At 43.9% G+C, this 17,801-nt stretch overlaps 1 protein-coding gene across 5 annotated transcripts in view; it reads right to left on the bottom strand.

Moving 5' to 3' along the window:
- The window catches only part of LOC109889655 (dynamin-1-like protein), a 28,572-nt gene that overhangs the window by 1,277 nt on the left and 9,494 nt on the right, over positions 1-17,801 (bottom strand). For 3 of the 5 annotated variants that reach the window (XM_031823174.1, XM_031823173.1, XM_020481240.2), the window contains 11 exons: positions 17,443-17,563; positions 15,848-15,979; positions 14,317-14,523; positions 11,877-11,997; positions 9,014-9,169; positions 8,791-8,880; positions 8,583-8,675; positions 8,414-8,467; positions 7,186-7,347; positions 1,164-1,273; positions 817-976 (listed from right to left, as the gene is read on the bottom strand). In XM_031823174.1, coding sequence (XP_031679034.1) covers positions 817-976; positions 1,164-1,273; positions 7,186-7,347; positions 8,414-8,467; positions 8,583-8,675; positions 8,791-8,880; positions 9,014-9,169; positions 11,877-11,997; positions 14,317-14,523; positions 15,848-15,979; positions 17,443-17,563 — 1,406 coding nt within the window. Of the gene's footprint in view, positions 1-816; positions 977-1,163; positions 1,274-7,185; positions 7,348-8,098; positions 8,171-8,413; positions 8,468-8,582; positions 8,676-8,790; positions 8,881-9,013; positions 9,170-11,876; positions 11,998-14,316; positions 14,524-15,847; positions 15,980-17,442; positions 17,564-17,801 lie in introns of all 5 variants that reach the window. The other 2 variants (XM_031823172.1, XM_020481238.2) reach the window with 1 other exon arrangement.

Below are 17,801 nucleotides of genomic sequence, written 5' to 3'. Positions count from 1 at the left end.
CCGACCATCACCCCTGGTGAGACAAAACCGTGACTCGTCAGTGAAGAGCACTTTTTGCCTGTCCTGTCTGGTCCAGCGACGGTGGGTTTGTGCCCATACGCAACGTTGTTGTCTGTGATGTCTGGTGAGGACCTGCTTTACAACAGGCCTATAAGCCCTCAGTCCAGCCTCTCTCAAACTATTGCGGACAGTCTGAGCACTGATGGAGGGATTGTGCGTTCCTGGTGTAACTCGGGCAGTTGTTGTTGCCATCCTGTACCAGTCCCGCTGGTGTGATGTTCGGATGTACCGATCCTGTGCAGGTGTTGTTACATGTGGTCTGCCACTGCGAGGACGATCAGCGGTCAGTCCTGTAGCGCTGTCAGTCCTGTAGCGCTGTCTTAGGCGTCTCAAAGTATGGACATTGCCCTAACCACATCTGCAGTCCTCATGCCTCCTTGCAGCATGCCTAAGTCACGTTCACGCAGATGAGCAGGGACCCTGGGCATCTTTCTTTTGGTGTTTGTCAGTCAGTAGAAAGGCTGCCTCTTTAGTGCCCTAAGTTTTCAAAACTGTGACTTTAATTGCCTACCTTTGTAAGCTGTTAGTGTCTTAATGACCGTTTCACAGGTGCATGTTCATTAATTGTTTATGGTTCGTTGAAAAAGCATGGGAAACAGTGTTTAAACCCTTTACAATGAAAATCTGTGAAGTTATTTGGATTTTTACGAATTATCGTAGAAAGACAGGATCCTGAAAAAGGGACGTTTCTTTTTTTGTTGAGTTTAGATACAAATAGTATGCGTACGTATACACATGCGCACACAAACACATTACCTTGAGCATGTCTGCAGCCTCATTGCGTCTCTGGGCCATGTCTTCAGACTCAGTGAGCAGGTCATCTAACAGACCTGCCTTATACAGCTGACCCACCAGCTCACTCTGCAGGCTGTCTTTCACATGGTTCACTAAGAAGTGCATCACCGCCTTGGGCACGCTGCAGGGAGGAGCGCAAAGGGAGAGAGAAGTATAGAAAGGGTGGATGAGAGAGAGTGAGATTGAGAAAAGAAAATTGGGGACTCTTAAGTGCAGGAAACAGATCTTTAAGCAATCGAGATGGCGCCAAGTAGAAAGGAGAATGAAACACAGAAACGAACAGTAAGTAAAGCAGAGCAGCACCATACCTGTCCTGGATGTTTTTCCTGACGATGAGGAAGTAGGACTTGATGAGTCTCTCGATGACCTCACAGTCCCTCTGCTCTCGAGAAGACAGCTTCCTGGAAACGGGAACAGGCTGGGGGGGTACACAGAGTCAAACAGATCAATCACTTACGTGCTACTTCTCAGAGGTCCTTAACATTGTGTTGCTATGGAACTTGTTTGGACTTTGAGCAGTAGCTAGTCCCATTCCATTCCTACCCCTCCTTGGCCCTAACCCTTCAATGTCTGCAGATCTGAAGGCGCTGGATAGGCATAAGCAGAGTAGTGAGAAGTATCCGCCATATTAAATGGCTTACACGTCACAGTTCTGCTCATCACTTGTGGACAGATTTACATCAACATAACCGATACTCTAGAATCTGTCAGGAAGGAATGGAAGGCATGGGGTAATGAGCAGCAGTAGTTCCAGTATTTTTCGTCACTGGTTATTTAGAGACGTTAAGATTTCGAAGGTTGTCATTTTTTAAATATAAACTCTGTTTATTAAGTTTTACACACACACACACACACACACACACACACACACAGCAATATAAATAATATACTCAACTAGAAAAAATACAAATAATACATTAAAAAAAAATGGTTTAAGGATACCATACTTTAGACAATTTAAACACACCAGGCAGAAGGCTACAAAGGTTAAAGGGCAATCTATAGTACAGGGACAGAGTAAACACCTCCCCATTGTGAGGGATAGGGGTGGAGAAATGCAACCACTCACAGACAGTCACGGCCACAGACCGACTATCCACTGGACCAAAAAAAAAGAAGTTTACAATGCTTAAAATAAAATAAAAATATAAAAAAATAATCATTTTATGTACAAAATGTAAAAATGAACAAAATGTAAAAATACAAATAACTGGGAAAAACAAGCTCCCATTTCAGTCTCTGCCCGGGCAAGATGAACAAGGCATCCGCAGGTCACAATCAATAAACTAATCAACTTTAATGCCCCCCCAGACAAAACAAAGAAAAGCTCATCCAACCCTTAAGTCACAGGGGGGTCAAATACAGGCTTGTTTTGGTTTTAATAGGAGTGCCATCAGAGAAAGGACTGTTTGAAGTAATACCGGAATGGAGCCCAAGCCTCATTAAACAGTTTGGGGTTCCCCCGTGAATTGAATTTTTTCAGAGAGCACAACACATCTCTCACACAATATTTATAAGATGGGGGAGCTGCCATCTTCCAGTTCTGTAGTATTAGCCGTCTAGCTAAAAGAGTTGTATAAGCAACAGTGTCCGACTGGATTCTTAACAGGGGGGTACCTATGGGCAGTACTCCAAAAACATATGCAACATCGTGGCTGGTTTCATTTTACATCTGACACAGGTAGGATCAAAATCAGAGAATATTCTTTCAAGTTTGGCCCCCGACCAGTGGATACGGTGAACCACCTTGAATTGAATGAGGCTGTGTCTAGTGCTAAACGAGGTCGCGTGCACCCTGTGCAGCACAGATTCCCAGGTGTCTTCCCCAAGTTCCTCCCCCAAATCCTTTTCCCATCAAGTCTTTAAAGGCACCAAAGAAGGGTTCTGTAAGTCATGAATGATTGCATGTACATCTGAAATTGCGCCCCTAGGAAGCTTGTTCAGCTCCAAGATGCTCTCTATAGCTGTATTCGCATGCCTATGGGGAAATTCAGGGATGTTAGCTCTGACAAAGTTCCTAGTCTGAAAAAGTGGGATTGGGGGAGGTTGAACTTTTCCTGAAGCTGAGCAAAAGAGGCAAATGTATCATCAAATAATAATTGGGCTAGTGAGGAGAGGCCTAGTGAGTGCCAGATGCCAAAAGCCCCATCATTCAAAGATGGAGGAAATAAAATGTTCTGATTGATTGGGCCTGATAGAGAAAAGCCTCGGAGGCTAAAGGCTAAATGGAACTGATTCCAAATTTTAAGGGACTGCTTTACAATTGGGTTGACACCCCTTTTTGCCTAGGGATACTGGGAGAGACGAGCACAACACAGACAAAAGTGCAGCATGTTTACACGATTCAGACTCCATCTGGACCCAGAGTGGTCTAGGGCCAGTAGGATCAGTCTACAGCCAGTACAGAAGGGCTCTGAAATTTGCAGCCCAATAGTATGTCTGAAAATTTGGTAGAGCTAAACCCCCCAATGACTTAGGCGTCTGTAAATGTTTTCTACCAATCCGTGGTACCTTTCCATCCCAAATAAAATGCATGAATGTTTGATCCAGTGGAATAAAAATGGGTAAACATTGAAAAATATATATATATAATTTGGGCAACACACTCATTTTAATGACATGAATCCTTCCTATAAGAGAAAGAGAATTGGCGAATTCCAAAAAGTAAAAAATTGTTTCAAACTGTCTGCTAGAGCAGATTTCCTGGAACAAATTTGAATATTTCCTTGTCACTTTAACTCCCAAGTAGGTGAATTGATCCTGGACAATCCTAAACTGAGAACTTGTAAAAGAGCACTTTGAGGCAGCCTTGTTTACAGGAAAAAGCTCACTCTTGCCTAGATTCAGCTTGTACCCTGAGATTGATCCAAACTTTTTAAGAACAGATAAGGCACGTGGCAATGAGGTATCAGGGTTAGAGATAAACAAAAGGAGGTCGTCAGTATATAGCAAGACTTTCTGCTCTAAGCCCGTCCTGATTATACCTTGAATGGCATCATTAGAGCGTAGTGCAATGGCGAGAGGCTCGATTGCCAAAGCAAACAACAAGGGGGAGAGTGGACAAGTTGTTAGTCCGTTGGGGAAAAATAAAGAATCTTTATCCACGCAATGAATTTGGGGCCATAGCCAAATCTATAAAGGGCAGCTGTTAGGTAATCCCACTCAACGCGGTCAACGCTTTTTCCGCATCAAGTGAGACCACCACCTCCGGGTCCTCCGACGCTGGGGAGTACAGTATATTCATAAGGCGCCTAATATTGAAAAACAAATGCTTATTTCTCATAAAGCTAGTCTGGTCAGAGTGTATTACTTGGTGCAGCGAGCCTTCCATACGGATGGCTAAAAGCTTGCCTAGGATTTTGTAATCACAGTTTAAAAGTGAGATTGGGTGATAGGATCCACATTCCAGGGGGTCTTTGTTTTTCTTTAATAGTAATGAAATTGAAGCCTGATAAAGACTAGGCGGTAGCTTTGAGGTATTAAGGCACTCTGCAAATAGTCGAGACAAGAATGGGCAAAGCAGACCAGATAACGTCCTGTAAAATTCAGTTGAAAAACCATCCGGACCCGGTGATTTACCACTTTTCATTGCGGACACTGCTGTTGCAATAAATTCTTCTTCTAGACAGTCATGGGAGTCTATCAATTGAAGGCATATTCAAGCCATTAAAGAAGGAATCAATCAGCAAAGGGTCTTGAGGGGATTCAGAGGTGTATAGTGCAGAGTAAAATTGTTTGAATTGATCATGGATCCGTAGCATACTTCTCATCCAATGTGGCTATGGACTCGCTCAGGTCCCGAAGTCGCTGAGAGCGAACTCTGCAAACTCTGTTTTGGTTGGCTGTATAAGAAATAATTTGGCCACGTAGATATGCTTTGAGAGACTCCCATATGGTAGAGCAGGACATTAGTTTCTAGGAATAAGGTGATTTTTAGAAGAAATTAAATTGACAAAGTCCTTTTCTGAGGGTAAAAATGGGGTTAAGGCGCCATTGATAACACATATGAGGTCGCTGGGGAAACTCTAGTTCAAGCAATAATGGTGAATGGTCAGAAATAATATATTATATATACTCTCGTAAGTACACTGCCGAAGGTTAGGCAGAAGTTTGTCCAAAAAGAAGTAATCAATCCGGGAGTATGTTTGATGAACATGAGAATAAAAGGAATACTGTCTATCTGTAGGATGTAGGAAACGCCAGGCCTCAAACATAGCATATTTCTGAAGAAAGGATTGAATAAGTAGGGCACATTTAGAGATGGGCCTGTAGTTGTTCGTGAGGACTTGTCAAGAACTGGGGACATTTTACAGTTGAAATCCTCCCCTAAAATCAACAAATGAGAATCTAAATTGGGTATAGCAGACAAAAAGGAAGAAATTAAACTTGTGTCATCCCAATTGGGAGCATAAACACTAGCCAAAACAAGGAGGGGTAGAAAACAGTTTACCGGTTACTATGACGTATCGTCCCTTAGGGTCAGCAATAACCTCAGAAGCTACAAAGGGAGTAGCTTTATCAACCAAAATGGCAGCACCTCTTGATTTACTATGAAAGTTAGAGTGGTACACTTGACCAACCCAGTCCTTACGCATCCTAAAATGCTCACCAGTCCTCAAGCGAGTCTCTTGTAGAAATGCAACATTTGCATTCAAACCCTTTAAGTGTGTCAACACCCTTTTACGCTGGGTTATTAGCCCCTTTGATGTTCCATGAAATGTACTTGATCGCATTATTTCGGCCCCTCTGGGCATTCCCGTTATTCAACCCTGTCATTAGAGCATAGAATGGAAAAGCAATGAGCACCCAAAAAACCCAGAATAACTTGTCTCAGGGTAATAATGTACGGTGGTAGATGAAAAAGTACAGAAAAAAAACCCACAGAATGACAACATCAGAACTGAACAATTCAATTCATTTAAAATGACAATGCTTGTAAGGCAAGCACACTAGATGATCAAAACGTTAGATCACATCAAATAAGCCTGAATGGGTTCGCCAACTATACAAGACTAGCCTATTATATCTAAACATAATTGTACCACAGGTGGGTTACTTACTATCCACAGTTCGCACGCAACAGTTGCTGAATTGTAAGCAAGTACAAGACTTCTTGATGTGACGTTGAATGTGAGCCATAGCCTCATCCGGAGACTCCAATGTGTAGTCTTTACCGTCATGAGATAAACGGGCCGGGAATCGCAGTCCATACTTCACACCTGGATGGTCCCGTAGTAGTCGTTTGGCCTGTCCGAAAGCTGCGAGCTGCCTGGAAACAGTGGGAGAGTAGTCCTGGTAGATGGAGAAGCTCTGTCCTTGAAAGCTCAGAGTGGTATTGCGGGCTCGTCGGAGAATCTACATCTTCTCATGAAAAAAGTGCACTTGAAGAATTATGTCACGGGGCCTCTCACCATCCCGGTGCTTTGGGCGCAGCGACCGGTGGGCACGATCAATCAGGGGCTTTTCATCTGAGGCAAGAACATCCTTCAGCAGCCCTGAAACGAAATCCGTGGCGCGAGGCTTTTCCGCTGACTCTGGGACCGATACAAGTCTCAGGTTATTGCGGCGAGAGAATCCCTCTAAACTCACACAGCTCTCCTTCACCTTTTTCAAATCCGCAGCCAGGCGTTTCACGTCAGCCTCCAGGGATGTAGTAAGTCAGAGACATTGGTAGCGGAGGTCTCCAGTGCTGCGATCGTTGTAGTGTGTGACGCAGTTGTTGTTTTGAGTGATGTGATTGCTGGCACTGTCTCATTCCGCAGGATGGTTAAATCTGCTTTTAAAGTATCATAAACCTCCTGTATTCGGGTCTCAATCGTAGCAACCACCTCCGTTTTCATTTCAACTATCTCAGAGCGTAGTAGTTTGATGGCCTCGAATGTTCATATCAGCGCCGCCAGGCCGCACCCCCGGGTAAAGTGTGAGTCTGACTTTCGGAAGCAAAGTAGTCTTGGTTTTTACGGAAAAGGATCACCAAACTAATATTTGAAAATAAATACGGTTCTGCTGCAAAATTCACAAACTTTAAGAATACCACGGGAGCAAACGGAAAACACGTCAGTCGCACATGGCGTCCCTCCAATTCCCCAGGTTGTCATCTTTTGATTTTCGGACGGGGAGGAGACATTCGGCCCATAACTTGCAGAGAGGGTGGAGCGCCTCATTCCGGTCTACCATCTCCTATCACGTGTTGGACCCAGAACTTAATCGAGCAGCTGACTAATTACGTGACACTTTAGTTTCGGGTTAACCAAGATCACAGTTCTGCAAACATCAAAAGGTATAGTGATAGAATCGGGACTGAGTATCTGACTAGAAGTGATTACCCACCACATCCAGCAGGTTGACAGCGTGGCCCCTCTGAGGGCTGGCAGGGTTGGAGGTCTGGAGCATGGATCTATCTCCACCCATCCCCTCATCTCCCTTCTTCAGCATGCCCCTCCAGTTCCCTGTCCCTCCATCCTGATCCCCCTGGGGACCCCCACCTGCAGCCTAGAGACAAGGAAATAGACAGACAGACTGGTTAGAGATCATGTCTAGTGGTTTACTCAATGGTAAGGATTCATCCTTTACTTATACAGTTGTCTCCTTGAGATTAAACATCTATTTTACAAGAGAGAACTGTTCCAAGACCGCAACAATCAATATGCTGGTTAGAATTTATTCCCAAAGATGGAGCATGCTTGTGTCAGGGCTATTACATCACCTTAGGCTTGTATGATGTAATATCTACAGACTATACGGTCATGTCTGTAGATACATATACTGACTTTTTGGATTAAAAACGGCACTCTGACAGAGGCAGGGCCATACTGTACAAAAAGATCACTCCAGGACCCTTCCTCCGTATAGAAGCACACATGCCGGAAAGAGGTGTAAGATGGGGAATGTAATGACAGAATCAAAAGTTCCTCCTCAGGGGGTGGAGTTAGTTAGGGTGGGGGCTCGTCAATTTATTAAAACACATCTGTGGGACATTGAAGGGGAACAGATGAGGGGAATTCAGAATTGCGCCCTACACAAAGTAGGATCGTCTACAGGTTTGCAGAGGGGAGTATGAGGGTGGGTCAGTGGAAAGTCCATTGCAATTCAGTCAATTCAGGAAATTGACATTTTAAGGAACTAATGAAAACAGGATTTTCAGTTAACTCCCAGAAATGAAATGGGCCCCAATCTTGGTTGAGGTAGGATGCAGGCAGGGCCATGCAGGCATTGGGTGGGTGAGTGGCACACAGTGACACACCTTGGGTCCCTCTCCCTCGGGGGGAGGAAGCTCAGTGGGGGAGAGAGACTGACCACCTGGGCCCTTAAAGGACTAGAGAGAGAGAGGAAGAAGAGTGGACAGAGTTCGAAATAGGACCTAAAAAGCCAGCAACAGAAGAAAAACTTTACTGAATGAGCTGCGACAGTCTGGTGTGGAATCAAAACAATATATGGTTTATATCTCTGCTGTAAAAAGGTAGAAATCTTCATTTGGCGCAGTAAAGAAACAGTCTTTGTAGCAATTCAACAAATCAAAAGCACAATGAAAGAGGGAGAGTCTTGTGTGTTCTGTTACCTTTTCCCTGGGAACCGAGGACGGAAGCTCTCTCATTCTGTTGCGTCTCTGTTCCTAGGAGACAACCATTACTACTGATTAACAACGCAGTTACAACACTTCTTGTGCTTTATAAGAAAGTTAGAAAACAGAGAATGAAGTTATTTCTAAAGCTGTGAATGTTTCTTACCTCTATGTTGTTGTTCATGAGGCCACAGGCGTCAGCAAAGTCAGGGTGCTTGGTGTTAATATAGGCCAACTCTATGGCCACCAGGTTGTGAACCTGAGGAGGAGTTGGAATGAGTACACTAAAGATAAGCAAATGCACTACAAGTGGAGCAGACAACATTCAAGAAGAATCCATTTGAAATGCAGTGGAAACCCGAAAAACGTCTCACCATCTCATTGGTGACCGGTAACCGTTTCCTGAGGAGGGACGTGACCACTTCTACTATGGCATCGTGGAGCTTTGGAAACCTCAACAGCTCCTGGAGAGAGAGAGATAACACTCATCAGTGACAGTGGCCAGATGTCAAGAGTCATAGCAAGTGTTGTTGATGTGAATGTGTGTATGAACAGGCTACCTGGGTGCTGCAGTTGCTGTGTGTGTGTCTAGTCTACCTGTGTGCTGTAGTTGGAGCAGTGTTGGATGATCCTCTGCATCTCCTCGTGGACCAGCTCTACACAGCGCAGACTAGGATCCTCCAGTCTCTTTACCTGTCTCTTCACAAGCAGCTCAAACGACACCTCGGGCACAAACAGGGCAGGCCGCGGGCCCTACACACACGACAGACAGGACCGTGTCATTACCCAACAGCCGCACGGGCTAACAACCCGCAACTCATCTCAACTCCTAATAAATCCGTGCTGCTGCCCCAGTTTCAACTGTTCTGCCTGCGGCTATGGAACCCTGACCTGTTCACCGGACGTGCTACCTGTCCCAGACATGCTGTTTTCAACTCTCTAGAGACAGCAGGAGCGGTAGAGATACTGTCAATGATCGGCTATGAAAAGCCAACTGACATGTACTCCTGAGGTGCTGACCTGTTGCACCCTTGACAACCACTGTGATTATTATTTGACCATGCTGGTCATTTATGAACATTTGAACATCTTGGCCATGTTCTGTTATAATCTCCACTCGGCACAGCCAGAAGAGGGCTGGCCACCCCTCATAGCCTGGCTCCTCTCTAGGTTTCCTCCTAGGTTTAGGCCTTTCTAGGGAGTTATTCCTAGCCACCTTGCTTCTACACCTGCATTGCTTGCCGTTTGGGGTTTAGGCTGGGTTTCTGTACAGCACTTTGAGATATCAGCTGATGTAAGAAGTGCTATATAAATAAATTTGATCATTCTACTCTACAAACAAACATTTTTATTTATTTAACTAGGCAAGTCAGTTAAGAACAAATTCTTACTTACAATGACGTCCTAGGAACAGTGGGTTAACGGCCTTGTTCAGGGGCAGAATGACAGATTTTTACCGTGTCAGTTCGGGGATTCGATCTAGCAACCTTTTGTTTACTGGCCCAACGCTCTAACCACTAAACTACCTGCCGTCCAATACAGCTACAGTCGTATGAAAAGGTTTGGGCACCACTCTGAGGCTGCATAATCATTTACTCTGTCGTCACAGAAAATGATCGCAGTGGCATGCCATTAATTTTCTAATAAAAGCTGAGTACTGGGGTATTGTCCAGACAAAGATTTTTAGTGTAGCAATATTAAGTTGTATGAAATTAAATCAGATGTGAAAGATAGGCTATGCAAAAATGTGGGCACCCTTGTCATTCTGTTGATTTGAATACCTGTAACTACTTAGCACTGATTAATTGGAACACACAATTGGTTTGGTGAGCTCATTAAGCCTTGAACTTCATAGACAAGTGCATCCAATCATGAGAAAAAGGTATTTAAGGTGGCCAATTGCAAGTTGTTGTTCTCTTTGACTCTCCTCTGAAGAGTGGCAACACGGGGGGCCTCAAAACAACTCTCAAATGACCTGAAAACAAAGATTGTTCAACATTATGGTTTAGAGGAAGGCTACAAAAAGCTATCGCTGAGATTTAAGCAGTCAGTGTCCACTGTGAGGAACATAGTGAGGAAATGGAAGACCACAGACACAGTTCTTGTTAAGGCCAGAAGTGGCAGGTCAAGTAAAATATCGGAGAGGCGAAGGATGGTGAGAACGGTCAAAAACAGCCCACAGACCACCTCCAAAGACCTACAACATCATCTTGCTGCAGATGGTGTCACTGTGCATCGTTCAACAATTCAGCGCACTTTGCAAAAGGAGAAGCTGTATGGGAAAGTGATGCGGAAGAAGCCTTTTCTGCACACACGCCACAAACCGAGTCGCTTGAGGTATGCAAACACACATTTGGACAAGCCAGCTTCATTTTGGAAAAAGGTGATGTGTTATTTGGTCATAACAAAGGACGTTATGCATGGTGGCAAAAGAACACAGCGTTCAAAGAAAAACACTTGCTACCCACAGTAAAATTTGGTGGGTGTTCCATCATGCGGTGGGGCTGTGTGGCCAGTGCCGGTACTGGGATTCTTGTTAAAGTTTAAGGTGGCATGGATTCCACTCAATATCAGCAGATTCTTGGGAATAATGTTGAAGAATCAGTCACAAAGTTGAAGTTACGCCGGGGCTGGATATTTCAACAAGACAACGACCCAAAACACTGCTCAAAATCTACCCGGGCATTTATTTAGGAACAAGTGCAATGTTCTGGAATGGCCATCCCAGTCCCCAGACCTGAATATCATTTGAGAATCTGTGGGATGATTTGAAGCGGGCTATCCATGCTCGGCAACCATCAAACCTAACTGAACTGGAGATGTTTTGTAAGGAGGAATGGTCCAAAATACCTTCATCCAGAATCCAGACACTCATTAGAGGCTATGGGAAGCATCTAGAGGCTATTATTTTAGCAAAAGGAGGCTCTACTAAATACTGATGTGATGTTTCTATTGGAGTGCCCAAATTTATGCACCAGTCTAATTTTGTTTTGATGCATATTGCACATTTTCTGTTAATCCAATAAACCTCATTTCACTACTGAAATATTACTGTGTCCATCAGTTATTTGACAGATCAAAATGAAATTGCTGATCCAAACACCCAATTATTTATAAATGGATATCATGGAAATTGTCAGGGGTGCCCAAACATGTTCATACGACTGTAAATATGAGTCTGTATAGATAAGCATACTGAACAAAAATATATAAAACACAACATGTAACAATGAATGATTTTACCGAGTTACAGTTCATAAAAAGGAAATAAATAAATGTGTTAGGTTCTAATCTATGGATTTCACATGACTGGGCAGGGGAGCAGCCATAGGTGGGCATAGGCCCAACCACTGGGGAGCCAGGCCCAGGCGATAAGAATATACCAACACTTTACATGTTGCGTTTATATTTTTGTTCAGTTTAGTAGCGCACAATACAGTATATAGCATTGCACACTCACCGTAGCATTCCTAATAGCTGTCAGCACGTCTATGGTGGTCAGACCTCCTAGTGGGTCCACAGACTCCAGCGTCCGACCAAAAGTCTCATGGAAAATATAACAGATTCGCGCTCCGCCACACCTGAAAGAGAATGGTCCACTGTTACATATACAAGCAACAAAATGTTTAACATTTGTGATCAACGTATTAGCCTAGTTAATTTAGCTCACGTAATCTTCCCACTACACTGCAAAAGCTTCAAATTGGTTGACTTGTGATGCTATAGTTGTATGCCCCCTTCTGGTATCTAGAGGTACAAGGATGTTTGAAAAAGGTTCTCCATCCTTCCCATCTATCTCTTCAAATAAACGGAAAAAGATATATACACACACAAACAGTGAGGCAAAAAAGTATTTAGTCATCCACCAATTGTGCAAGTTCTCCTACTTAAAAAGATGAGAGGCCTGTAATTTTCATCATAGGTACACTTCAACTATGACAGACGAAATGAGAAAAAAAATCCAGAAAATCACATTGTAGGATTTTTAATGAATTAATTTGCAAATTATGGTGGAAAATAAGTATTTGGTAACCTACAAACAAGCAAGATTTCTGGCTCTCACAGACCTGTAACTTCTTCTTTAAGAGGATTCCTCTGTCCTCCACCTGTTACCTGTATTAATGGCACCTGTTTGAACTTGTTATCAATATAAAAGACACCTGTCCACAAACAGTCACACTCCAAACTCCACTATGGCCAAGACCAAAGAGATGTCAAAGGACACCAGAAACAAAATTGTAGACCTGCACCAGGCTGGGAAGACTGAATCTGCAAAAGGTAAGCAGCTTGGTTTGAAAAAAATCAACTGTGGGAGCAATTATTAGGAAATGGAAGACATACAAGACCACTGAGCATCTCCCTCGATCTGGGGCTCCACGCAAGATCTCACCCCGTGGGGTTAAAATGATCACAAGAACGGTGAGCAAAAATCCCAGAACCACACGGGGGGGACCTAGTGAATGACCTGCAGAGAGCTGGGACCAAAGTAACAAAGCCTACCATCAGTAACACACTATGCCGCCAGGGACTCAAGTCCTGCAGTGCCAGACGTGTCCCCCTGCTTAAGCCAGTACATGTCCAGGCCCGTCTGAAGTTTGCTAGAGAGCATTTGGATGATCCAGAAGAAGATTGGGAGAATGTCATATGGTCAGATGAAAGCAAAATATAAATTTTGGTAAAAACTCAACTCGTCATGTTTGGAGGACAAAGAATGCTGAGTTGCATCCAAAGAACACCATACCTACTGTGAAGCATGAGGGTGGAAACATCATGCTTTGGGGCTGTTTTTCTGCAAAGGGACCAGGACTACTGATCCGTGTAAAGGAAAGAATGAATGGGGCCATGTATCGTGAGATTTTGAGTGAAAACCTCCTTCCATTCGCAAGGGCATTGAAGATGGAATGTGGCTGGGTCTTTCAGCATGACAATGATTCCAAACACACCGCCCGGGCAACGAAGGAGTGGCTTCGTAAGAAGCATTTCAAGGTCCTGGAGTGGCCTAGCCAGTCTCCAGATCTCAACCCCATAAAAAATCTTTGGAGGGAGTTGAAAGTCTGTGTTGCCCAGCAACAGCCCCAAAACATCACTGCTCTAGAGGAGATCTGCATGGAGGAATGGGCCAAAATACCAGCAACAGTGTGTGAAAACCTTGTGAAGACTTACAGAAAACATTTGACCTCTGTCATTGCCAACAAAGGGTATATAACAAGAAAGAAGGCAAGAAACCTAGAATTAAAGGAGCCCGTAGACAGGACCCCAACACCCAACAATGAAATGTACCTATGATAAAAATTACAGACCTCTACATGCTTTGTAAGTAGGAAAACCTGCAAAATCGTCAGTGCATCAAATACTTGTTCTCCCCACTGTATGTATGTATGTATGTATGTATGTATGTATGTATGTATGTATGTATGTATGTATGTATGTATGTATGTATGTATGTATGTATGTATGTATGTAAGGCCCAGTACAGTCAAAGATGTGATGTTCCTATATATTTGGTATGAGGCTGGAATAATACTGTGACATTTTGGAAATGATAATGCCTATTGTGTAAGAGCTGTTTGACAAGACCATCTGAAATGTCAGCTTGTTCAGTGGGATGGAGTTCAGGTCTTCCATGGTGACATCACCAGGTGGTAAATGAGTTAATAGACCAATAAGACAGAATTCCATACCTCTCTGCCAATATCAGCCAATTTCCCCCTCCCCACTCAGACCACTCCCAGAGTCCTATCAAAACTCTTGCCTGAGAAATTGCCCTCTGTTCAGAAGCACATTTTTTATATTTTTTTTTACCATTTTAATTGAAAACAATAACTGAAAGGTACTTAATTGTTACCCAGAAATGATTTGATAGAGAAAAACAGCTGCATTGGAAAGAAGAAGTTACTCACAACTCTGTTGTCTCTATGTACTTGGCGGTGCCCTCGATGGTGTGGCAGTACTCTGCAGCAAACTTCGTGATGAGCTGGAGCAGTGTGGAGCTCTGGTCCTCTACAGGTTCACCATAGCTGCTCAGCAGGGACTGGTACTGGGCCGCCAGCACGTTGATACGAGTCTTTAGCTCCGGGAGACAGTCTCTGATGTGGTGCATCAACAATCTGGCAACAAGGAAAAGAATGAGAAAGTAGAAAAGGCAACAGACAACATGATAGTTGTTAGTTTCTAGAGTGACATTACACTCTAAAATCATAGTTGGCCAGATGTTTTCAAACCTCAAATGTACTCTTCTGTTGAGGCCTTGTATGCCTAATATATCATTTCTTTCTCATTCCCAATGTTCCTTCTAAACTGCGCGCATGCAGTAGCCCCAAGACCGCAGCGCAGAGGAAAGAAATCAGCCCACGGAGAAAAGCACGGGATTAGAAAGTTAAGTTCAGAGTTTCCCTGTTAGTTAACACTATCAACGTTTCCCTGTACTGTGGCAATTGTGATCAAATCAACGCAAAATTAGCCACTTTCAATGCAACATACCGAAACAAAACCAACTATGCAAAATATTTTACAGTAGGCAGAACACAGCGAAGTAGAATACTGTTGCAGCACGACTTAGCCCGTACTCTGCACAGACCGGTGCAGCATAACCAATCAGAGCTGCATAGGTCTATATGCAAATAGACCATTGCCATATATGGACCTGTGCCATTTACTTTGAACTGTACTGTGTTTACAGAATGAATGTGCTTGTTTTGAGATCAAAGCGAGAGCTGCATGTAGCCACGTGTGCACATTTTGTTCATATCCTTTGCTAGTTAGTGAGTTATTAGCCTAGTTAGAGATGATTTGTAGTCAGCAATAGGGGCGTGATTGCTTCCTACAAGAGCACAAAGCATACATTTCTGGACATATTTGAAAAGCGAGTCAGGTAAAAGCCTTTTTTTGTCTTAAAGGAGCATTGTATTTTGAGACAGGCTTGAATAAACTAAGTAGCATAATTTGTCTGATTCTCTGTAATAAATGGTATGGGAATAATAATGCATTTTATTTTGTAAAGTGGTTTCTTGCATCAAACAACAATTTCAGTCACCTCCTTGTCTGAAGGACAAGTGGATAAACAGGTTAATGTCAAGCCCTGCATGTGTTTTTCAAAAGTTTAAAGGAATGTAGGCCGACATTGAACACCACACTTTGGTTGCTACTGTAGGCTGATTGACAGAATAGCTATTTCTATGTTAAAATGTTATGGGATGGATTTTCTCTATTGTTTGTGATGGTAGGCCACTCTGACAGACCTACATTATGATCAAATAGCTACAGTAGCCTACTTGGCCACTTAAAACAAACTTAATGCAGGTACAGACTCAGAGCTGACAGTGAACGCGTGCTGGAAGTCACACAGAATATTTACAAAATTCCAGTTTGCGCTAAAGCAGACCTGAAATTTGCTAAGTGCCCAATTTTTTGGGGAGGGAACATTGCTCATACCTGTTCAATGTTCTAGCCAGGTATTTGGTTCCGTTTCTGTTGGCGAGGGAGGGATACTTCTTCTGTAGGAAGGCATATTCATCACGGATGGCGTCGGCCACTGTCTTCTTATTGTTGATGTCCAACTGACTCCTGAAGAAAGTTGTGAAGGAAAGGACTATTTGAGTTATTTTACTACCTTTACTATCAGCTCCTCATTCAGTCAGCCTATTGAGTCCACTGGTCCCACTCACACAGAACTACCCTATGCCTTGACCTCTTTATCCTTTCCCTCTCCAGATGAAATACAGTGACTAGTGATGACCAGCCACCCGACAAGCTGCCCGCTCGACACCATCCCCGCCTCCCTTCTCCAGACCATCTTTCCCATTCCTCATCCCTGACCACCGGTTTTCACTGGCAACTCCTCCTCAAGAAACCAACACTCAACCCGACGTAATTTAAAAAATAAATAATACAGACGGGTCTTTTCTTTTCCCCCATCTTTTCTTTCCAAAAAAACTTAAGCATGCCATCTCTCCAACTCCCTCGCATAACGATCTTCTTGACCCTAACCACTCAGGCTTCAAGACGGGTCACTCAACCGAGACTGTTCTTCTCCGTGTCATGGAGACACTCTGCACTGCCAAAGCTGACTCTCTCTCCTCTGTTCTCCTCCTCCTAAAATCTATTCACTGCCTGAGAGTGAACCATCAGATCCTCCTCTCCACCCTCTCGGGGCTGGGCGTCTCAGGCACTGCACACTCTTGGATTGCATCCTATCTGGCAAGCCGCTCCTACCAGATGATGTGGATAGGATCTTTGTCTGCACCATATGCTCTCACTACTGGTCTCCCCCAAGGCTCGGTTCTCCATATAGACACTCTACTCCGTCATATCCTCACATGGTCTCTCCTATCACTGCTATGCAGATGACACTCAACTTCTCCTTCCAAACTTCTGACACTCAGGTGGCAACACCATCTTGTCGAGGTTGAGCTTGAGATGCGAGCTACTTTTCCTCCCGTGGAAGACCTGCCCGCTCCAAGTCTTTTCCACCACGGAGAGTGCAAATATCTTTGCCGTGAGCATGGACAACACCATGTGGTTCTCTGCAAAGATCAAAGCAGTGACTCTCTCCTGCATGTTTATCCTCTACAACATCCGTAGACTACTACCCTACCTCACACAGGAAGTGGCGCAGGTCCTAATCCAGGCACTTGTCATCATCCATCTGGACTACTGCAACATGCTGTTGGCTCGGCTCTCCACTAGTGCCATCACACCCCTGCAACTTATCCAGAACTTTGAGGACAAATGTACTTACTGTACTTACTGAGGTAATTATGTGGTTGTCCCACATAGTTAGCCATCTTAAGATGAATGCACTAAGTGGCTCTGGATAAGAGAGCCTGCTAAATGACTCAATAGTAAATGTACATAGTACAGTAAAAGAAAAATCCTAACAGAACTTAAGGAATGCTGGCCCCTTTCCCATTTTGATCCTAAGTGACTGTTGGCTTCTAACACCCTTACATAGTGGATTTTCCATAGGGCTGAACCCTTGCTATATGCAACATGCTAGAGACAGAAGATGATTGCGTAATGGTGCAGACCTGTTGACCACGCCAATGAGGCCAAGCTTAACAGGGATGACCCGGCCCATCAGAACATCCATGGCATCGGTCCCAGCGTCCATCAGGTCCAGTTTGGTCACCACCGCTAACGTCCTCCTGCCTACAGTGACACAAACCCCAGAACCCATAGTCAAAAAAAAACATATCAGAGTATGGGTGTTAACCTAGGATCAGGTCCCCCCGTCCATAAACTCTAATTCATTATGATCTGAAAGGCAGATCCTAGGTCGTCTACCTTACTCCGAGATGCTTTATGAATATGGGACCAGATCCACAGCCATGATAACTAAACCTTTCCACAGTTACCTGCAAATAGGGAAAGGAGTTTAGGCTATTAC

This window comes from Oncorhynchus kisutch, linkage group LG4, assembly GCF_002021735.2.
Source record: "Oncorhynchus kisutch isolate 150728-3 linkage group LG4, Okis_V2, whole genome shotgun sequence".
NCBI classification, from domain to species: domain Eukaryota; kingdom Metazoa; phylum Chordata; class Actinopteri; order Salmoniformes; family Salmonidae; genus Oncorhynchus; species Oncorhynchus kisutch.
Note: the sequence above shows the minus strand (reverse complement) of the source record. Positions and strands in the feature narration are given on the sequence as shown.